Here is a 20429-nt window from a genome sequence, read left to right on the forward strand (position 1 = left end):
TCTATGCACCGAATATGGAGGCCCCAAAATATATAAAACAATTACTCACAAACATAAGCAACCTTATTGATAAGAATGTGGTAATTGCAGGGGACTTTAATAACCCACTTACAAAAATGGATAGATCATCTAGACACATGGTCAATAAAGAAACAAGGGCCCTGAATGATACATTGGATCAGATGGACTTGACAGATATATTTAGAACTCTGCATCCCAAAGCAACAGAATATACTTTCTTCTTGAGTGCACATGGAACCTTCTCCAAGATAGATCACGTACTGGGTCACAAAATAGCCCTTCATAAGTATACAAGAATTGAGATCATACCATGCATACTTTTGGACTACAATGCGATGAAGCTTGAAATCAAACACAGGAAAAAGTCTGGAAAACCTCCAAAAGCATGGAGGTTAAAGAACACCCTACTAAAGAATGAATGGGTCATCCAGGCAATTAGAGAAGAAATTTAAAAATATATGGAAACAAACGAAAATGAAAATACAACAATCCAAACACTTTGGGATGCAGCGAAGGCAGTCCTGAGAGGAAAATACATTGCAATCCAGGCCTATCTCAAGAAACAAGAAAAATCCCAAATACAAAATCTAACAGCACACCTAAAGGAAATAGAAGCAGAGCAGCAAAGACACCCTAAACCCAGCAGAAGAAGACAAATAATAAAGATCAGAGCAGAAATAAACAATATAGAATCTAAAAAAAACTGTAGAGGAGATCAATGAAACCAAGAGTTGGTTTTTTGAAGAAATAAACAAAATTGATAAACCTCTAGCCAGGCTTCTCAAAAAGAAAAGGGAGATGACCCAAATAGATAAAATCATGAATGAAAATGGAATTATTACAACCAATAACTCAGAAATACAAGCAATTACCAGGGAATACTATGAAAAATTATATGCCAACAAACTGGACAGCCTTGAAGAAATGGACAAATTCCTAAACGCCCACACACTTCCAAAACTCAAACAGGAGGAAATAGAAAGCTTGAACAAACCAATAACCAGCGAAGAAATTGAATCAGTTATCAAAAATCTCCCAACAAATAAGAGTCCAGGACCAGATGGCTTCCCAGGGGAGTTCTACCAGACGTTTAAAGCAGAGATAATACCTATCATTCTCAAGCTATTCCAAAAAATAGAAAGGAAAGGAAAACTTCCAGACTCACTCTATGAAGCCAGTATTACTTAATTCCTAAACCAGACAGAGACCCAGTAAAAACAGAGAACTACAAGCCAATATCCTTGATGAATATGGATGCAAAAATTCTCAATAAGATACTAGCAAATCAAATTCAACAGCTTATAAAAAGAATTATTCACCATGATCAAGTGGGATTCATTCCTGGGATGCAGGGCTAGTTCAACATTCGCAAATCAATCGACGTGATACATCCCATTAATAAAAGAAAAGATAAGAACCATATGATCATGTCAATCGATGCAGAAAAAGCATTTGACAAAATTCAGCATCCTTTTTTTAAATAAAAACCCTCGAGAAAGTCGGGATAGAAGGAACATAGTTAAACATCATCAAAGCCATTTATGAAAAGCCTACAGCTAATATCATCCTCAATGGGGAAAAACTGAGACCTTTCCCCCTGAGATCTGGAACACGACAGGGATGTCCACTCTCACCGCTGTTGTTTAACATAGTGTTGGAAGTTCTAGCATCAGCAATCAGACAACAAAAGGAAATCAAAGGCATCCAAATTGGCAAGATGACGTCAAGCTTTCACTATTTGTGGATGACATGATAATATACATGGAGAACCCGATAGACTCCACCAAAAGTCTGCTAGAACTGATACATGCATTCAGAAAAGTTGCAGGATACAAAATCAATGTACAGAAATCAGTTGCATTCTTACACACTGATAATGAAGCAACAGAAAGACAAATAAAGAAACTGATCCCATTCACAATGGCACCAAGAAGCATAAAATACCTAGGAATAAATCTAACCAAAGATGTAAAAGATCTGTATGCTGAAAACTATAGAAAGCTTATGAAGGAAATTGAAGAAGATATAAAGAAATGGAAAAACATTCTGTGCTCATGGGTTGGAAGAATAAATATTGTTAAAATGTCAATACTGCCCAAAGCTATCTACACATTCAATGCAATCCCAATCAAAATTGCACCAGCATTCTTCTCAAAACTAGAACAAGCAATCCTAAAATTCATATGGAACCACAAAAGGCCCCGAATAGCCAAAGTAATTTTGAAGAAGAAGACCAAAGCAGGAGGCATTGCAATCCCAGACTTTAGCCTCTACTACAAAGCTGTAATCATCAAGACAGCATGGTATTGGCACATAAACAGACACATAGACCAATGGAATAGAATAGAAACCCCAGAACTAGACCCAAAAACGTATGGCCAACTAATCTTTGACAAATCAGGAAAGAATATCCAATGGAAAAAAAAAACAGTCTCTTTAACAAATGGTGCTGGGAGAACTGGACAGCAACATGCAGAAGAATGAAACTAGACCATTTTCTTAAACCATTCACAAAAATAAACTCAAAATGGATAAAGGACCTGAATGTGAGACAGGAAACCATCAAAACCCTAGAGGAGAAAGCAGGAAAAATCCTCTCTGACCTCAGCCATAGCAATGTCTTACTCGACACATCTCCAAAGGCAAGGTAAATAAAAGCAAAAATGAATTACTGGGACCTTATGAAGATAAAAAGCTTCTGCACAGCAAAGGAAACAACCAACAAAACTAAAAGGCAACCAACGGAATGGGAAAAGATATTTGCAAATGACATATCAGACAAAGGGCTAGTATCCAAAATCTATAAAGAGCTCACCAAACTCCACACCCGAAAAACAAATAACCCAGTGAAGAAATGGGCAGAAAACATGAATAGACACTTCTCTAAAGAAGACATCCGGATGGCCAACAGGCACATGAAAAGATGCTCAATGTCGCTCCTCATCAGAGAAATACAAATCAAAACCACACTCAGATATCACCTCACGCCAGTCAGAGTGGCCAAAATGAACAAATCAGGAGACTACAGATGATGGAGAGGATGTGGAGAAACGGGAACCCTCTTGCACTGTTGGTGGGAATGCAAATTGGTGCAGCCACTCTGGAAAACAGTGTGGAGGTTCTTCAAAAAATTAAAAATAGACCTACCCTATGACTCAGCAGTAGCACTGCTAGGAATTTACCCAACGGATACAGGAGTATTGATGCATAGGGGCACTTGTACCCCAATGTTTATAGCAGCACTGTCAACAATAGCCAAATTGTGGAAAAAGCCTAAATGTCCATCAACTGATGAATGGATAAAGAAATTGTGGTTTATATACACAATGGAGTACACGTGGCAATGAGAAAGAATGAAATATGGCCTTTTGTAGCAACGTGGATGGAACTGGAGAGTGTGATGCTAAGTTAAATAAGCCATACAGAGAAAGACAGATACCATATGTTTTCACTCTTATGTGGATTCTGAGAAACTTAACAGAAACCCATGGGGGAGGGGAAGGAAAAAAATTGAGGTTAGAGTGGGAGAGAGCCAAAGCATAAGAGACTCTTATAAACTGAGAACAAACTGAGGGTTTATGGGGGGGTGGAAGGGAGGGAAGGGTAAGTGATGGGCATTGAAGAGGGCATGTTTTGGGAATAGCACTGGGCGTTGTATGGAAACCAATTTGACAATAAATTTCACATATTAAAAATAAATAAATAAATAAATAAATAAATAAATAAATAAATAAACAAACAAATTCTATATGGTTGCTAAAAAAAATAAGCAAGTCTCTGAAGAAGTACACTTCCAATCTTATTTTGTCATTATCATACATCAGGTTATTGCTCCAGTTAGGGATCTGTCTCCTCTTCTCCATGCTTGCTACTGGGGCTGTTTTTGGGGAATTAGCAATCACATAATTGATCAGAATTCAATAATTTTCTAGAGTGGAGCTTCCATGGTGCATAGAGTCTGCTTTTGTAGAGAATCTATCTTTTTGAATCTATCAAAAGTGGATTGTGTGCTGGGTGGAGCAAAGAGATGATCGGAAACAACAGAAATCTAGATGGGTCAATAAAAGGTAGACTCCTACCCTCCCACATGCACTTTTTAACACAAAGTGTGTATATTTAATAATTTGACAAAAACATGCCATGTATTAAAAAAATCAACTTTTCAAATTATTAGAGGAAATGAGCTTTTGTCAAATTCTTATTGAAAAAATACCCCACAGAATTTGGATGCATTTTCATTGTTATTATAGTTGTCAGAGATAGACCATCTGTTGATACAAAAATATGAGTCTAGACTTCTGGATTCATAGAATGCTAAGAACAGAAGAATGGGCAATAAATTTATCTTTGCAATAAACTTGCTGTAATCTGTGCCTGCCCAGACTCAGGTGATGATTTTTAGCTGCACTGGGGAAACTGAGACAGCTTACTAAGTCATCATTTTATTACCAAATGAAATGGATATTCTTATTTGCCCTGAAGATCTACACTCCACCTTCCCCAGATCTGTGCCTTGGGAAGCTGACCTTTATGAACAGTACCACCTAGACTCCCTTGCCCTCTGTCTCCCAGTTGTATTTATTTGGCCACTGGGCGACACAAGCAGAAGGTCAAAGAACAGGAAGAGAAAGAGCACAGGTAATTTATTTCCCCCATTCCCTCCCTGGCCATATTTTTGGAAATGGCCACATTTCTCTACAAGTCTTGGCTGTTGTTGAGCAGCCAGTATTCCATGGGTCCAGGCCTGAGAGGGTTCTTAGTATCACCATTCTTTCTTTCCCCCTTGGGCCAAGGGGTGGCAAAAGTGATATTAGTTACTTTACAATCCATTGTTGTTCCCCTGAATCATGTCTACATCCCTTCATGCAACTCTCTTCAATCAACCCTTTCAGGTGGATTGTCTATTTCTTCCTACAATCCTGATCACCACTTTAAAATGTCCCAGCCAGAATTCAAACTGGCGCAGCCACTCTGGAGAACAGTATGGAGGTTCCTCAAAAAGTTAAAAATAGAACTACCCTACGATTCAGCAACTGCACTACTAGGTATTTATCTAAAGGATAAAGATAATACAGATTCAAAGGGGTACATGTGCCCCTTTGCATTGTCAACAACAGCCAAACTATGGAAAGAACCCAAATGTCCATCGACTTATGAGTGGATAAAGAATATGGGGTATATAATGGAATATTACTCAGCCATCAAAAAGAATGAAATCTTGCCATTTGCAACAATGTGGATGGAACTAGAATGTATTATGCTAAGTGAAATAAGTCAGTTAGAGAAGGATAAATAACATATATTTCACTCATGTGGAATTTAAGGAGCAAAACAAATGTGGGAAGGAGGGAAAAAAAAAAGAAAGGGAAACAAACCATAAGAGACTCTGTATGATAGAGAACAAACTGAGAGTTGATGGAGGGAGGCTCAGGGGGGAGGGACTAAATGAGTGATGGATATTAAGGAGGGCACTTGTCATGTTGAGCATTGGGTGCTATAGGTAAATGATGAATCACTAAATTCTACTCCCCAAAACAATATTACACTATATGTTAACTAAGAACAAATTAAATAAAAAATTTGAAGAAAAAAAAATGTCCCATCCCAACTTGCTAGAGGTTATCTCTCAGCTGGGTAACAGGAATGAGTTAAGGCAAGACAGAGGCTGGATCAGTATTGGGGACCAGTTTTACTCCTGGGGCCTTGGTTCTGTTTGACACCAAAACCTTTGCCTGGCTTCTTATCCCTTGGTATCCACAGTATTTTTACTGGGGTTCCAATATTCCTGTAGTTTTCTTGCCTGAATTCCTAGTATCTTCCACCTGCAGGATTCCAGGAGTACTTGCTCACTCTTTCCTACCTTAGCTAAATTCTCTGGAATTCACCTCTGACATTTGACTTTGACCTGTCAGCCCCTTTCTGTCCAGGTGATACCATGAGATGACAGCTAAAGAATGTTTTGAGTCAGTTTTGAATTTTGAGTTTGTGTTCCAATCCCAACTTTGCCACTCCCCAGCTTGAGTCTCAGTTTCACAATCTGTGAAATGGAGATGAATAATACTACCTCATAGAGTTGTTGCCAACATTAAAATGAAATACACAATCACTTTTCAATTCTCAGTAGAACCACAGCATTTATGGCACTTTGCCTTTTCTAGTGTTAGTTAATGCTTTTATATACATGTGTGCCAGCTCTCTAAAAGAATGTAGCTTTTTGAGGGAGGAAACCATGTTTCTATATAAACGCAAGGGACTGAATGCACAGAATAAGAAGATGCACTGTAATCCAGAAAAGCCATGTTCCTCAGAGCCCAGACTTCAAAGGGAAAATTTCCATTTGTTGAGTATGTGTTCACTTTGAAGGTATAAATCTGGTATATTCATTTACTAGTCTTTAGGAAGGAAAATGTTTGAGATTAACTTCATGAGAAAAGCTAAACATAAATTGCAAAGGACAACTTGAAAATTTCTGCTCCAGACTTATTTGAAATTAAAACATTTGATGTTTATTTATTTATTTTTGAGATACAGAGAGAGAGTGAGCAGGAGAGGGGCAGGGAGAGAGGGAGAGAGAGAATCCCAATCAGGTTCCATGCTGTTAGCACAGAGCCCAATGTGGGGCTTGAACCCATGAACCATAAGATCATGACCTGAGCCAAAATCAAGAGTTGGAGGCTTAATCAACGGAGCCACAGAGGTGCCCCAAGAACTGAAAATATTTGATAAACATACATTTCTTGTGGGTGCCAACAACCCCAACTTACAGCTGTAATATTATAAAAAACCACCCCTGGTCTATGTTGTGCTAATGTTGAATATCTTTAAAATGTCTTTTAACGCTTATTTATTTTTGAGACAGAGAGAGACAGAGCATGAATGGGGGAGGTTTAGAGAGAGGGAGACAAAGAATCTGAAACAGGCTCCAGGCTCTGAGCTGTCAGCACAGAGTCCGACGCGGGGCTCGAACTCACATACCGCGAGATCGTGACCTGAGCTGAAGTCGGATGCTTAACCGACTGAACCACCCAGGCACCCCATGTTTGTTCATTCCCCTGACTGATTGCTGTGGCCTTTGATGCACAGACTTGGATGATCATACAATGAATACTTGCTCACTTATGTTGAAACTATCTACATGACGCAAAAACAGAGTTTGGAGACTAAAACCAGTGACACGTATGTTACAGGGGAATCAGATTTGTGCAGTAATCCAGTTTAGTAAGATGTGTTGGGGAAGCTGTTGGTTTCAGCTGCCAAAAGTAGAGCAAAATAATTAGTCTGACTAGGCCAAGGGTGTCTGTGTTTTCCTGTGTCTGTGGGAGTCCTGCCAGTCTGAGAACTGTTGCTTTTGTAGGCACTAGAAGTTGGAATCAGTCCCCCAAGTATTTCTTTTTTTTATGTTTTTAATGTTTATTTATTTTTGAGAGAGAGAGAGACAGAGAGAGAGAGAGAGAGAGCAGGGGAAGAGCAGAAAGAGAGACCGAGACACGAATCTGAAGCAGGCTCCAGTCTCTGAGCTGTCAGCCAGACACTTAACTGACTGAGCCACCCAGCCACCCCTCTGGTGTTCCTAGTGTTCTTAGTACATGGTTAATTCAGCCCTGGGGTCTCTGAGGCTTCTGAGTGGAGCAGAAGACCTATTCTGTGCTTTCAAGAAAGCTAGATAAGACCATTACACGAGACAAATAATAAATACTGTGGGCCATATGTAATAAGGAGCTAGGGTGTATGGAACAGACACCAAGGACTCCTAAGACACTAGAGATGGAAGGGAGAGGTAGGCAGTGGACAGAAGATGCTCAGTAAATACATCTCGAATAGATGGAAGAGAGGGAAGGAACAAGGAAAAAATCATTTCATGGAGTGAGAGAGGCTTGGAGCCTGAAAGTAATGCAATCAGTCAAAAGAAAACACATAGAGCCTTTGGTCAAGGGAAGGGCCGAGTGAGTGGGGACTTCTATTGGGAGTGGCACATTAATTTGGAGGAATCTGGACACCTGTAACTCATTCTCCCAAGCAATGAAGCCCCAACGAGAAATGATCAATCCCTGCAAATTCTATGGCTCTCTTGGCCACAAGTTGGAGGCAGAAGTGTCCAGCTGGACCCTAGGGCATGTTCTAGTCCAGAATTGGAATCAGCCTTTGCGTCACAGGATTCACTTCCTTCCAGCCCCCCATTAGAAAGAGACTACAGGAGGAAGGGCATAGTACTGCTGCAAGCTTCAAATCCCCCACTCATCTCCAGTGGAAGCCAGCTCCGCAGGAGGAATGCAAGAGGTGATCTCCAGCTTTCTAGTTTTCCTCACCTAGTGGCTCCCAGAAGATACACAGTCTGAGTGGAGGCTCTGGATAAAGCGCAGATGGGAACACAGTCAGGATAAAATGCCAGAGGATGTTATAAAAGGACAGCCAACCCCATCCTCTTATTTGCCCGCTGGCCCATTTCTGGGCATTTTTCAGAGTCTGCAATTGAATAAAATGCAAAATTCTGATGGCTTATTTGTTGATACATAGAACAAATACAAGGAAGCAAGACTTCTGTCCTCCAACTCCAAATGTATGCTAGATCTTGGAAGAAAATGGGTCAAATGATAATGTCTTTGAGTGTAGATCCATAAGTTTTTTCTGTATCCCCATAGTAGAGTCATAGCACCTAGCCGGCACCCAAGAAATACCTAGAGATTGTCACAAAGAGATTTAAGACCCCTTCCTTGATACTAGATGGTTATGCAGTATCACGCAAAAAGCTGTTAAAGTCTAGGATTTGCCAAACTGTGCTTAGATATGGCTCAGAAGAACCCCTTCAAGGCTGAAAGGATAAAAGCAGGCTCTAACATGTCCCTGAAATGAAGAAGTTCTATTTCTTCCTGATCTGTACTCTGAGCTTCCACACAACATTTGGGTCTTCTCTTAAACAAGATTGAAGAGCTCTGCTATAGAAAAGCACAGCTCAGGCTAAAGATGTAGTATATAGAGATGTGCCAAAAGACATAACTAAAAATTGATAGAAGCCAAGTTGCGAATACTGTATTTTCAAGGCTGGCGAAATGTTATTTATCATGGATTCTCCAGTGGTGAGATAAGTAGGGATACAGCGTGAAAATCGAGAACCTAAGGGGTTGGACTGGATGTAATGAGAAAAGGAGACATCTGTGAGCTCCAGATTCCTCACTCATCTCCAGCAAAACCAGGTTTCGGGATAAAGGGAAGGGGCTGCCTGCAAGTGATCTTTGGAATGGTCGCTTTGTAAAAACTAAAGGGAAATTCACTCTGCAATGAGGTAAGGTGGAAGAGAACAAATTACTGGAACGAAATGTATCAAGATATCTCTAAGTATTTTTCTATCTAATATCACATGTCTTCATAATTTTCTTATAATGAGTACGTATGTGCTCTGAATGCGGCACTGTCTCCGCACTTCAGAACCAGTCCCTCATCCCTAATTAAAGCTCCCCTCAGCTCATGAAACCTAACCCATTTTGGCTAAGGTATTGATGGTTTCTTATGCCTGCACCTGTCCCAACCATCTGATTTAGTGCTACCTGTAACTAAATCCCAGGGAAAGTGTGTGTGACCACCTCTCTTCAAACCTTATCACGTGCATCTCAACACTTGACCCAGAGAATGCTTGCATGCCACAGGATGTTGCTAAGGCTAAGATGTTTGACCTCTGAAGCACAACCTAGAAGTGGTAATAAAAAAAAATACCTCTGTGGACACACTCACCAGAATCCCATTGATGCCAAGAAAGCCAGGAACTCCCATGGGACCCTAGAATAAAAGGAGTAGGAAGAGGAATGTAAGAGACAATCCAACTGATGTCCATTAGATTTGGTGCATTTGTTCATGTGATTCGTGACCTAAGTTTTTAAAAAAATTTTTTTAACGTTTATTTATTTTTGAGACAGAGAGAGACAGAGCATGAATGGGGGAGGGTCAGAGAGAGAGGGAGACACAGAATCTGAAACAGGCTCCAGGCTCTGAGCTGTCAGCACAGAGCTCGATGCGGGGCTCAAACTCACGGACTGTGAGATCATGACCTGAGCCGAAGTCGGACGCTTAGCCGACCAAGCCACCCAGGCACCCCTCGTGACCTAAGTTTTTAGAAGTGTTTTATACCTCACTCTCCACATTGTGTCACCTTGCCTCTACCTAAGGTCTTAAACATGTCTGTGTTCTGAGACCAGTTTTTATCTTAAGCAATGTGGTGCAAAACCTAAAATGATGGCTCAGTATGACATGTTGCTTTGAAACTGGGAAAACTGGGGTGGAGGGCCTCAAAAGGCCTAACCACATGTTCCCCATCACTCTGCTCCCCTAGATGAGGTCTCCTAGGCAAATGGCCCTCCTTATCAAACAGAGCAGGTACAGTTCCTGCTTATCCCTGAGTCTGGTTTCAGTTCCTTGATGACCCACTGTATTATTCAAACAAGCCTCCCTCAGGAGCCAAGGGGCACCTCACCCTTTTGCCACCACAAAGTCTGCCTCCCCCGTGTGGCCCTGTGTGGTGTGTGGTGTCCTTTCACCCTGCGCTGTGAGCATATGTGAGTAATAAACCTGCTGTCAATGTTTTCTGTCCAGTATAAGGTGTCATGTCTTCTGCCATCCTCAGAACCCTAGGTTGGGAATCCCTCCCTTACCAATGGGGCAAAAAGGAGGTGATTAAAATCTGAAGGGAACATAAACTAAGTTGCTAAACTTAGCCAGCTACCACAACATGATCAATCTCCTTTCTTGCATCTCTTTCCCTACATTTGTAGCCCAGATTGCTTCCAAGCATTCCGACATCTTGCTTCCCAGTCTCCTTGCTTGGATTCCTGACCTCTATTGCCCATCTGATTGAACTTCTGACCCATGCCCACTCCAAACCCACATGAATTCCCACCCCAGCAAGCTCACGTGTCTAGCAAGTAGCCAATACATGCACTTTATGGCTTGCTTGCCATAGAAGTCTCTCTGGAAATAGGTTGATCTATTAGCAGCATATCACAGCCTGTCTCTTATTAAAGTCTATAGCCTGGCACCAAGGTACTCAGGATTAGTATTATTTCCATAAACGAACAGAACTGAGATTTAGAACTTTTCAACTTCATACCTATGGTTCATCAGTCAAAGAAAAATCAAACTCTGGTGTTTTTACCTTATCTCCTTTTGGTCCATATGGTCCCAGGGGACCTGGGGAGCCCCTTTCTCCTTTCAACCCTGATAAACCACTAGGGCCAGCAAATCCTTGAGGACCTGTTGGACCTTGAATTCCAATTGGTCCCGGTCGCCCCTAAGATGGAGAGAAGGAGTGCACTTAGTCAATAGAGTACTTAACATCAACGCTTCCCATTTTCCCATACACAGAGAATACTGTCATCTCTTCACTAAACAATTTTGGCTTAGAGATCTGTGAAGCATACCAAAGTTCCAGACACGGATCAGAAAAGGCTATTTTAGGGGCTGCTAAGCTTATTTGGATAGAACATATTTTATAAGCACATTTAATAAGATTCATGTGCACCAAGATCCTTTAACTTTGTACTTCTTAGGAGATTAGTTATTCAGGCGGGATAATATTGTCCTCTTCCTAGTTAATGCCAGGGCATCCATCAGATTGTCAAAATAGTGAAAGAACAGAATGCTGGAGAACATCGTGACATTTTATAACTCCCATTCAAATGGCCAACCACATACTTGCAGTGAAGTCCAGAAATGGCAATGTCTAAAGAACACTGCCTCAGGGGTCCAGAGAGGGGAGAACCCAGAAACCCATGGGCTGACCAACCTGTCAAAGCCCATCTTTATTGGCAGATCCCAGGACCCCATCACTGCAACTGGAAACAGATGCTTACAGGAAACACACACACACACACACACACACACATTATTTATTTGTTCCCTTTCTATATATCTCCTTCCCTTCAACCCACTATCTGTAGACTGTTGAATGTGTAAAATTCAAGAAGCCTGAAAATATCCATTAAGTATTAATTATAATAGCAAGAGGGAGAAGCTTTAATATTTTTAATGCTTTAGTTATAAAGTGTCTGTAACAATTAAGTCTGAAAGTTCAGGCTGACATTTCAAAGCTGACTGAGACAGAGAATTAACCCCAGTGGGTGCAGCACAGGCGGGCTAGTCTATCATTTAGAACAAATCCCAGTAGGGACTGAATTTTCTTGGCAGAAAGACGAAAACCATTAGTAACATGCATTACCTCTCAGAGAACGCAACACCATACCAGATAGAAAGCTTATTTTCATGAATGCTTCCCACCTCTACCTCTTGGCCCTTTTACTGACTGTCTGCAATTTCCTACAGACCTGTGAAAAACTCAGAAAAGCCCATTAAACATGCCCTTTAATATTCACCTTCAATGGTTACTTTTTAAAAGGCTGGAAACAGGACAGATGCTTTCTGGAGTGGCTACAGTCACGTACTGGAGATGCAAGTGGTCACCAGCTGTGTGGGGCCTTTGGAGTAAAATTTCCAGTGTCAATCAGGCCCACAAAGACCAAGGACTCTTGCAAAGAAGTACAAAAATGCTTTTCCTAAAGAGATGCAATTTTCTGGGGGCACCACCCACCACTTGACCTTCTCTAGCACCCAACATATAGCCTCTACTGGGTGCTGGGCTCTAGACTGCTTAAGGAACTTGTTTCTGGGAATGATGGAGCAGGGCATGAACTTTCACTCTTTAGGCCCTTACCTCCCGTAGTTGGAATTTTGTTTACAATGATTCTGTTTATTTGTTACCCTTGTAAACTTTTACTATGTATGCATATATGAAACTAAAAAGAAAAATAAATTATCTATCTATCTATATCTATGTCTATCTATCTATCTATCTATATCTAAAAATAAAAAGAACAATACTTTAAAAAATAGTGCTGGGGTGTTGAGGATTAACAAAGAAGTCTAAAATGTGGGCCTCGCTTTCAAGACTAATGTACCCAAAAGCATAGCAAACAGCACAAATCCAGAACAGAGCCTAAGTAGTGCGGGAACACAAAGAAAGGGTTGGCTGTGGAGGGTTTGTGAAATGCTTACATTCTGTTCATGTCTGGGGGGAGTCACGGCCCACACTGGAAAGGCTGAGTGGGCCCCAATTGAGGTGGGCCTGAAAAGCAAGGAAGGAAGTTGAAGACTTGATATAGTAGCAAATAGGGAACCCTCAGAGGTTTGGGGATGGGAAGGGGAGGATGGGAAGAAGGCAGCATTTCAGGGCTGAAACTCATCAATGAGCATTCAGGAGAACATGTGTGTGTCAGCATGAGGCCAGGGCAGCATGCCTGAGGCTGGAACAAGGGAGACAGATAAGAACCAGCTGTTGGGGGAGGAGGAGACCAGTTGGTGGGAGGATAGGGGCAGGATGGACTTGCTGAGGCCATGTTATTACTAGCAGAGAGGATGCGGTCAAGGCACTGAATGCTTGACCCAAATCTGAGCCCTGCCCAAAGCTTTCCCACATCAAGGGATGGGAGGTGGAGAGCACGATAAACCATTGAACTGAGAAAGCAGACTGTGGTGTGGCTCAATTTCCATTTTGCTCACATCACTAGAGCCTGAGCAGTGCCTGGCATGGGCACATGCCATGGGCTGGCACATTCCAGCTCTGGTCTCTTGCCTTTGTAGAGCACATGCTCAGCAAGAGTAACTAAAGAAACTTAGGAGTGAGACAATTCTAGGTCTGGACTTAACAGGAAATCTGATTCCATCCGTAAAAGGCAGGATTCCATGGCCCGCTTCCTTTCTCTTGGCTGGGTGGCCATGCTGAATTTGCCACAGTTGTAGAGCCAATTCTTCTGTTCCAGCCGGAGAGCTTAAAGTGACTCTCTGAAAGAACTCATGGAGGGAGGCAAACCATAAGAGACTCTTAAGAACTGAGAATAAACTTAAGGTTGATAGTGGGTGGGAGGGAGGGGAAAGTGGGTGATGGGCATTGAGGAGGGCACCTGTTGGGATGAGCACTGGGTGTTGTATGGAAACCAATTTGACAATAAATTTCATATTTAGAAAAAAGAACTCATGGATTCTTTGATTTCGAATTCTTTTTTCAAAGCGGTTTTTGAAATGGCACCCCTCAGGGGAATGTATACCTCTGAGGTACAGTGTCTGGGCTGGCCCCAGATAGAAACCTCTCAGATTGATGATCTAGGGGCCAGAAGCAGGGCCTGTGGGATGTCTCAAGGCTTTGAGATACTACTGGCCCAGAACTGCCTCCTCAGTGGGTTTCCAGGCCCTTCTGGAGCCTGCAGTCATAGGATATGAGACAAGGAATCTTCTTACCCACTGAGGTCCTTTCGTACAGTGGCACAGAGCACCACGAACAAATGAAGGTGGCCAAAAAAAAAAGTGGGGGGGGGGAGACACGTTTCTTTTGTGTGTTGTTTTGTCAGCCATCTCTAGATATGCTTATTCTGTGCTTACAGCTATGTGTTCTTTTTTGCTCGTCTCCAGTACACAGGGTTTCTGTCGCAGTGCCCAGCATATTGTTGAAGCTTAATACTAAATCAATAATGATGAACTGCTTTTTTTTTTCCTCCCAAGAAGCTATCGGTGGCACTTTTCAAAATGGCCAGCAGAGGTCAGTGTGAGAGCATTGTAGCTACAGATAAGCAGGTAGGTGGGTGGGCCTCTCTCACTACAAATAAAATCAAACCAGTGTCAGAGAAGTCACAGAATGTTCGAGCAGAAAGGGTCCTTGGAGACCATTTCATCTAGGTTCTATTTTATATAAGGGGTGGGGGGCAGGCCTGGAGAAGGGGAAGGACTTGTTCACGTCACATAGCTGGTGAGGAAAACAGCATGGGACTCAAACCAGACTGCCTGCTGCCAGTGTGTGGCTCTTTCCCTGTTTGCCAGTGGCAGATGTCCTAGGGGGTCCTTGAGGCTGCCCCCCCTTACCCAGGCCCGCCCCTGGGACTGTCCCCATCAGTAGGCTGCAGCAACCAGATGCTCACACATCATTTCTCTCTTCCTAACTTTGATCATTTCACAGAACCAATCTGAAACACCATCACTGTTTGGACTGCTAGCAGAATTTCAATGGGCTTGGACCAATGCCCTGCCCTGATACATGTCATTTATTTTGGCAAACAGACCGAGACAGGGCAGAAGGGACTCCTCCAAGTCTTTCCAACAAGCTCTCCTGCCTCCATCTGCTCGGGATTTTAAATATGCACAGCAGGGTCTAATTCTCAAGAGAATGAACTGGGACTCAAGAGAATGCCTGAGGCCAGGAACTGCAGTTCCTGACTGAAGCCCAGGCTGGCTGCCTCCTGCTGACCACAGTATGTTGGGGTTAGTATGCAGCTAAAGGTCACCTTAGATCAGACCACACCCACATCCCCAACCCCAGATAACCAGGGTGACAGACTCAGCAATGGGTCTGCATATAAAGGACAGTAGTCCCTTCTTATTTACGGATATATATTCCAAGACCCCCCAATGGATTCCTGAAATTGCAGGTAGTACCAAATCCCATATATATACTATCTTTTTTCCTATAAATACATACCTAGGATAAAGTTTAATTTGTAAACTAGGCACAGTAAAATATTTACAATAATAATAAAATAGAACAAGTATAGCAATATACTGTAAGAAAAGGTATGTGAATGTGGTTTCTCTCAAGATATCTTTACGGTTCTGTACTCACCCTTCTTGTGATGACGTGAGATGATAAAATGCCTACATGATGAGATGAAGTGAGGTCAATGATGTACTCACTGTGATGTAGGGTTAGGCTACTATTGACCTTCTGACCTATGGTCAGGAGATCATCTGCTTTTGGACCATGGTTGACTGTGGAAAGTGAAACCATGGATAAAGGGAGACTATTTAGTACACATATACAGAAATAGTATCTACAAATCTTAAAAGCACATTCCTCAGACTAGGTAGGACTGTGAAACAGAGAGAGCTGACTTTTCATTACTAGGCCCTTTCTCTCTTCTTATCCCTCCCTGAAGTTTCCAGTGTCCTTCTCCCATAAAATTAAAATTTATGCCTACTGAAGAATCTGAAACTCATTCCCACTGAGGCATAAATGACTTGACAACAACTTAGAGCTTTACTTCTCCCAAGGGGATTTGTATTTTAATGGAGAGCAAAGCATTAAGCTAGGGGATGCAAATGATATCTATGAAGCAGAAGGGAAGAGGGGGTGTGCCCAGGCTTTCCTAAGGATCCAGCTATACAGCAGAGGTTGTTCGGTGCTGTTACCTGGTATCATGGTGCTGGATCTGGAATCAGAAAGATCTGGAGTCAAATCTCATTACTGCCATTTAATAGCTATATGACCTTGGGCAAGTGACTCTAGGGCTCTGAGGAATAATAGCTCTGGTGTAAATTATTGTAAGCATTTAAGTGAGTTAATGAAAACAACTGGCATGAAAGTATAAGTTCTCTTTCCTCTTTAGGTATCATTCATGGTAAAATGGAGAAGTTATGATTGGGTACCTAATGTTCCTTCTCTTAAGTTTAAGTGGGTGATGCACACATATCATGGAGAAACTCTTTGGGGCAGAGATGTGTGCCCAGGAATGAACGAGCATGTATGCCAGTGTCCCACATCTGTGGAGAGCATTTCCCCCCTTACTCAGTGTTGGTGCCCTTGCTCTCTTGGGCTCGTTCTCTTAAAAGAATTTCCTCTACATGCTAATGACTCCCTAGTCTGAACCTCCAGCCCCAATTTCTCTTCTCAGTGTGCCAGGTTCTTATAGCTAATGGCTTACCAGGCCTCTCCACTTGAATATTCCATCACAAACTCAACATGACCAAAGCTGAACTCATCATCTTCTCCTTAAACCCATTCCCCAAACCAGCTCCTTCCTCTTGAGTTAATGGAACTAACTCAGAAAATGACAGTCTATCCACAAACTTGACTAAACCAGAGGCCCAAGGATTCCCCGTGACTTCTCTCTTTCCCTCATCTTCCACATCCAATCCACCGGCAAGGACTGTCAATTCCACCTCCAAAATACAACTCAAACCTGCCCATTTCTCTCTATCTTGATGGTCTTCTTTCAGGTCTTCCTCATGTCTCCCCTACAGTGTTGCCACAGCCTCCTAGTTGGTTTGCCAACCTCCAATCTTGCTTTACTTTCTCTTAGCATCCTGCCCCAGGGCCTTTGTACATATCTCTGCTCTCCTGGTTAGCTCCTATTTATCATTCAAACTCCAATAAAGTTATCAGCTCCTCCAGGGAGCCTTCCATGATTGCCCCCATCCCACAGTATGGGCTAGGTTGCCCGTTTGTGCCTATACCCCCAACAGATTGAGCTCCTTGGGGGCAAGTCTTGTGTCTTTTTCCTCACTGAATCACTTGTACTAAGTACAGTGCCTAGTACACAATGGGGCCTCAGTAAATGCTGAATGAATGGAGAAATGAATGAATGAATATACATACTGAGAAGCCAGTGGCCAGGTACGGCAATACCTTCATTGGAAGCCTAGATAGCTGTACCAGAGTGCAATCAAGAACCATCTGATCACAGAGCCACATAAAAGAGAGCTGTATAAGACTTAGGAAATCATCCAGTTCAGGGCAGAGAAGCTGAAGCCCAGAAAGGGAAAGGAACTTGTCAAAATCCATGCAATATCAACTCTGTACATAAAGGAAGGGAGTGGATAAGGCATCCAGGCCAGAGACATGGAACCCAGTGAAGAGGCTGTGACCTCCAGGAGAGAAATAACAGTGACTTGGACTACGTTCATGGCAGGAAAAGACAGGGAGAAGATAGATTTGAGAGAGAGTTTAGAGGGTAAAAAGAATAAAACTTAGTGCTAGAATCAAATTTGTGGGTAAGACAGAGAGGGTTATGAAGGATGACTCCCAGGTTTCTTGCTTGGGCAACTGAGTGGATCTCTTCACTGACCTGAGGAAACCTAGGGGAAGAAGAGTCTTGGATGGAAGTTGAGGAGTCCACCTTTGGAGAAGTGGGGATTAAGATACCTGGGACCATTTAAGGGGATATTCTGCACCTGCTGTTCTCACTAGACCATAGGTCTGAGAGGGTAGGGAGTTCAGTTGACACTTTTACCACAGTATCTCCAGAGATGCTGTGTCTGGTATGCGGTAGGCACTCAAAATATAATTCTGGAGAAAAAGGTGTAATTGTGGAGTGCAAGAAAATGCAGAGTTAAATGTGCACTTGGGAATCTTCAAGAAGGCCACGTCCAAAGTCTCATTAGCTAGGGGAAAAATTAGATTAAAAAGACTTTGTTGCTATCCTGAAAAACCCCTGTGTGGCCTTTGGGGAAAATGAAGCAGAGATTGCTGACCCCCTGACCTCTAGCCTAAGGACTAGGCGGCTTGAATTCTACACTTTGCCCTTACCATCCAACTGGAATTCCCATTTTAGTAATGGGGCTGGGTAGAGGAAATGCAAGAACTTATCAGGCTCTGGCCTAAGTAGCTGGGGTCTCTCTCTTAGCCATGAAATATGTGGTAAGAAGGAAATTAATGATAACACCCCCAAGGGCAGAATATTTAAGACACTTCAGAATACTTTTTCTTTTGCCCTTCCTTTGGAGGATCACAACACATCTGCGTGGTAGGCTGAGGACACCAAGCTGCAAAGCAGTTAGCCGATGGGGCTTGCCCGTGTCATATAGTTGGTGAGTGGCAGAGCTGGTGTCAGGGCCTCCCAATCAACTCTGTGCTCCTTCTGTTACAATATATGGAGACAGCCATCCATAGAGCCTCACACTCCACTCTCTTAGTCATAGCACTAATGGGCTAACATTGTCCATAGAAGTAAATAAGGCAGAAAGAATACCAGTAGGTGAAGAATAAGTCTAGTGTATGACAAAGACTCATATCATACAGATATACAGACCCATTTTGTGGCCCAGAAAACCCTGGCTCAGTTTGATAACAATGGCATCATCTACAATTTTCCAGCAAGGGCAGTGACCTTACCCACCCACCTACATACATACATACATACATACGTACGTAAAAGGTGATTGGTGTCTAGTAAAGTGTGAACCCCCCAAATTGTTAGTGTCTGCCACAGCTAAGAAGCAGTATCAGAAGCTTGCCCTCAACACCCAAATGAAAACACATTTATTTTCTGGTTCTTAAGCTATAATCAGTGTTTGCAGCAGCCAGCCGAGGCATGAAGACATGCACCTACATGTTTTGTTTGCAAAGACACACACACCTATTCCATTGGCTATTGTCAGCATGTTGAAATTTTCAGCAAGACACCTCCCAGAGTGATAAAGTTAACTCTTGCTAGTCAACAATCTGTATCCCTCCTTTCTGCATGTTCATTCACATTTCTCTTCTAAAACACAATAATGACCTTCTTACTACCAAACACTTACTAAGTACCATCTCCTTGAATCCATCTCGTTAAATCCTCTAACAGCCCTAATAAGTGCGTATTAGACTCATTTTACAGACGAGGACACTGAAATCCAAATTCATAGAGGGTAAGAAACTGGCCTGAGGTCATACATCAAGCAATTAATGAGGCTAATTTTGGTGATACGAAAGTCTGTTTCTTCCACCAAGCTACATTACCTCTCTGCGTTGAATAATGCTCTGAAGGTAGAAACCCAAACCCACTTGAAAAGGGACAGTAAGAGCTACTCTGGGCAGGAAATATTGCCATTTTCATTAACAGATGATCAACTGATCTCAATTTACCCAATATTTTCACTGGAACAAGTAATATTTAATAGAAATTCATTTAGTGGAATTAATAAATTAAGTCATAACAGGCATTTGAAGGAATGATACTCCCCAGAACTTAAAAAGATGGGAGATTTCTTTTTGTTGAATTTCCTCCCTCTTCCTCCCCCTCTTCCTTCTCCTCTTCCTTTTCCTTCTCCCATTTCTACAGTTAAAATGGCTTCTTTAATTGGTCTGTGGGCAATGGACAGTTTTCTAGGCTCTTGTAGACAAATTCTGATGTGCTATGAGTCCCTAATGCTAGCATATTAAAGACAGAAAACAGATTACAGGAACAGTATACTAATTTGATGATCATTGTGCTGAGCAGAAATTGGAGAATTTTGTTTTTAAACATATTTTCCCTTGCCCCTGGGGAACACCAATAATTGTTAAAATAGGATGAAGCAGAGGTATCTGCTATATAGAAGCAAATAAGATGATGAAGAATTTTCAGGTCTCCCTGTTATCTACAACATATTCATAAAACTACATCCAAAACCAGACCAAACTTTCCTTTTGTGTCAATATTGTAATTGGGAAGTATAAGAACCAAAAATCAAATAACACTATAAATATGACCATTGACCATAAAAATAAAAAACAGAAAAACCACTTCTGTAACCATTACAGATAGTTGAATGAGCCACCACACCCCTTTGAATGGGCATGCAATCTATACAAAGAGCCCCACTGTACTACAAAGCATAAACTGAGTTTCTGGACTGCATGAGAA

At 42.0% G+C, this 20429-nt stretch overlaps 1 protein-coding gene across 3 annotated transcripts in view; it reads right to left on the reverse strand.

Annotated features, from left to right (window-relative positions):
• COL4A6 (collagen type IV alpha 6 chain) overlaps nt 1–20429 on the reverse strand; it is a 322473-nt gene that overhangs the window by 76525 nt on the left and 225519 nt on the right. For 2 of the 3 annotated variants that reach the window (XM_047844388.1, XM_047844387.1), the window contains exons 4-5: nt 11162–11296; nt 9748–9792 (exon numbers count right to left, since the gene is read on the reverse strand). In XM_047844388.1, coding sequence (XP_047700344.1) covers nt 9748–9792; nt 11162–11296 — 180 coding nt within the window. The remainder of the gene's footprint in view (nt 1–9747; nt 9793–11161; nt 11297–20429) is intronic. The other variant, XM_047844389.1, reaches the window with a different exon arrangement.

This window comes from Prionailurus viverrinus, chromosome X (genome assembly GCF_022837055.1).
Source record: "Prionailurus viverrinus isolate Anna chromosome X, UM_Priviv_1.0, whole genome shotgun sequence".
Classification (NCBI taxonomy): domain Eukaryota; kingdom Metazoa; phylum Chordata; class Mammalia; order Carnivora; family Felidae; genus Prionailurus; species Prionailurus viverrinus.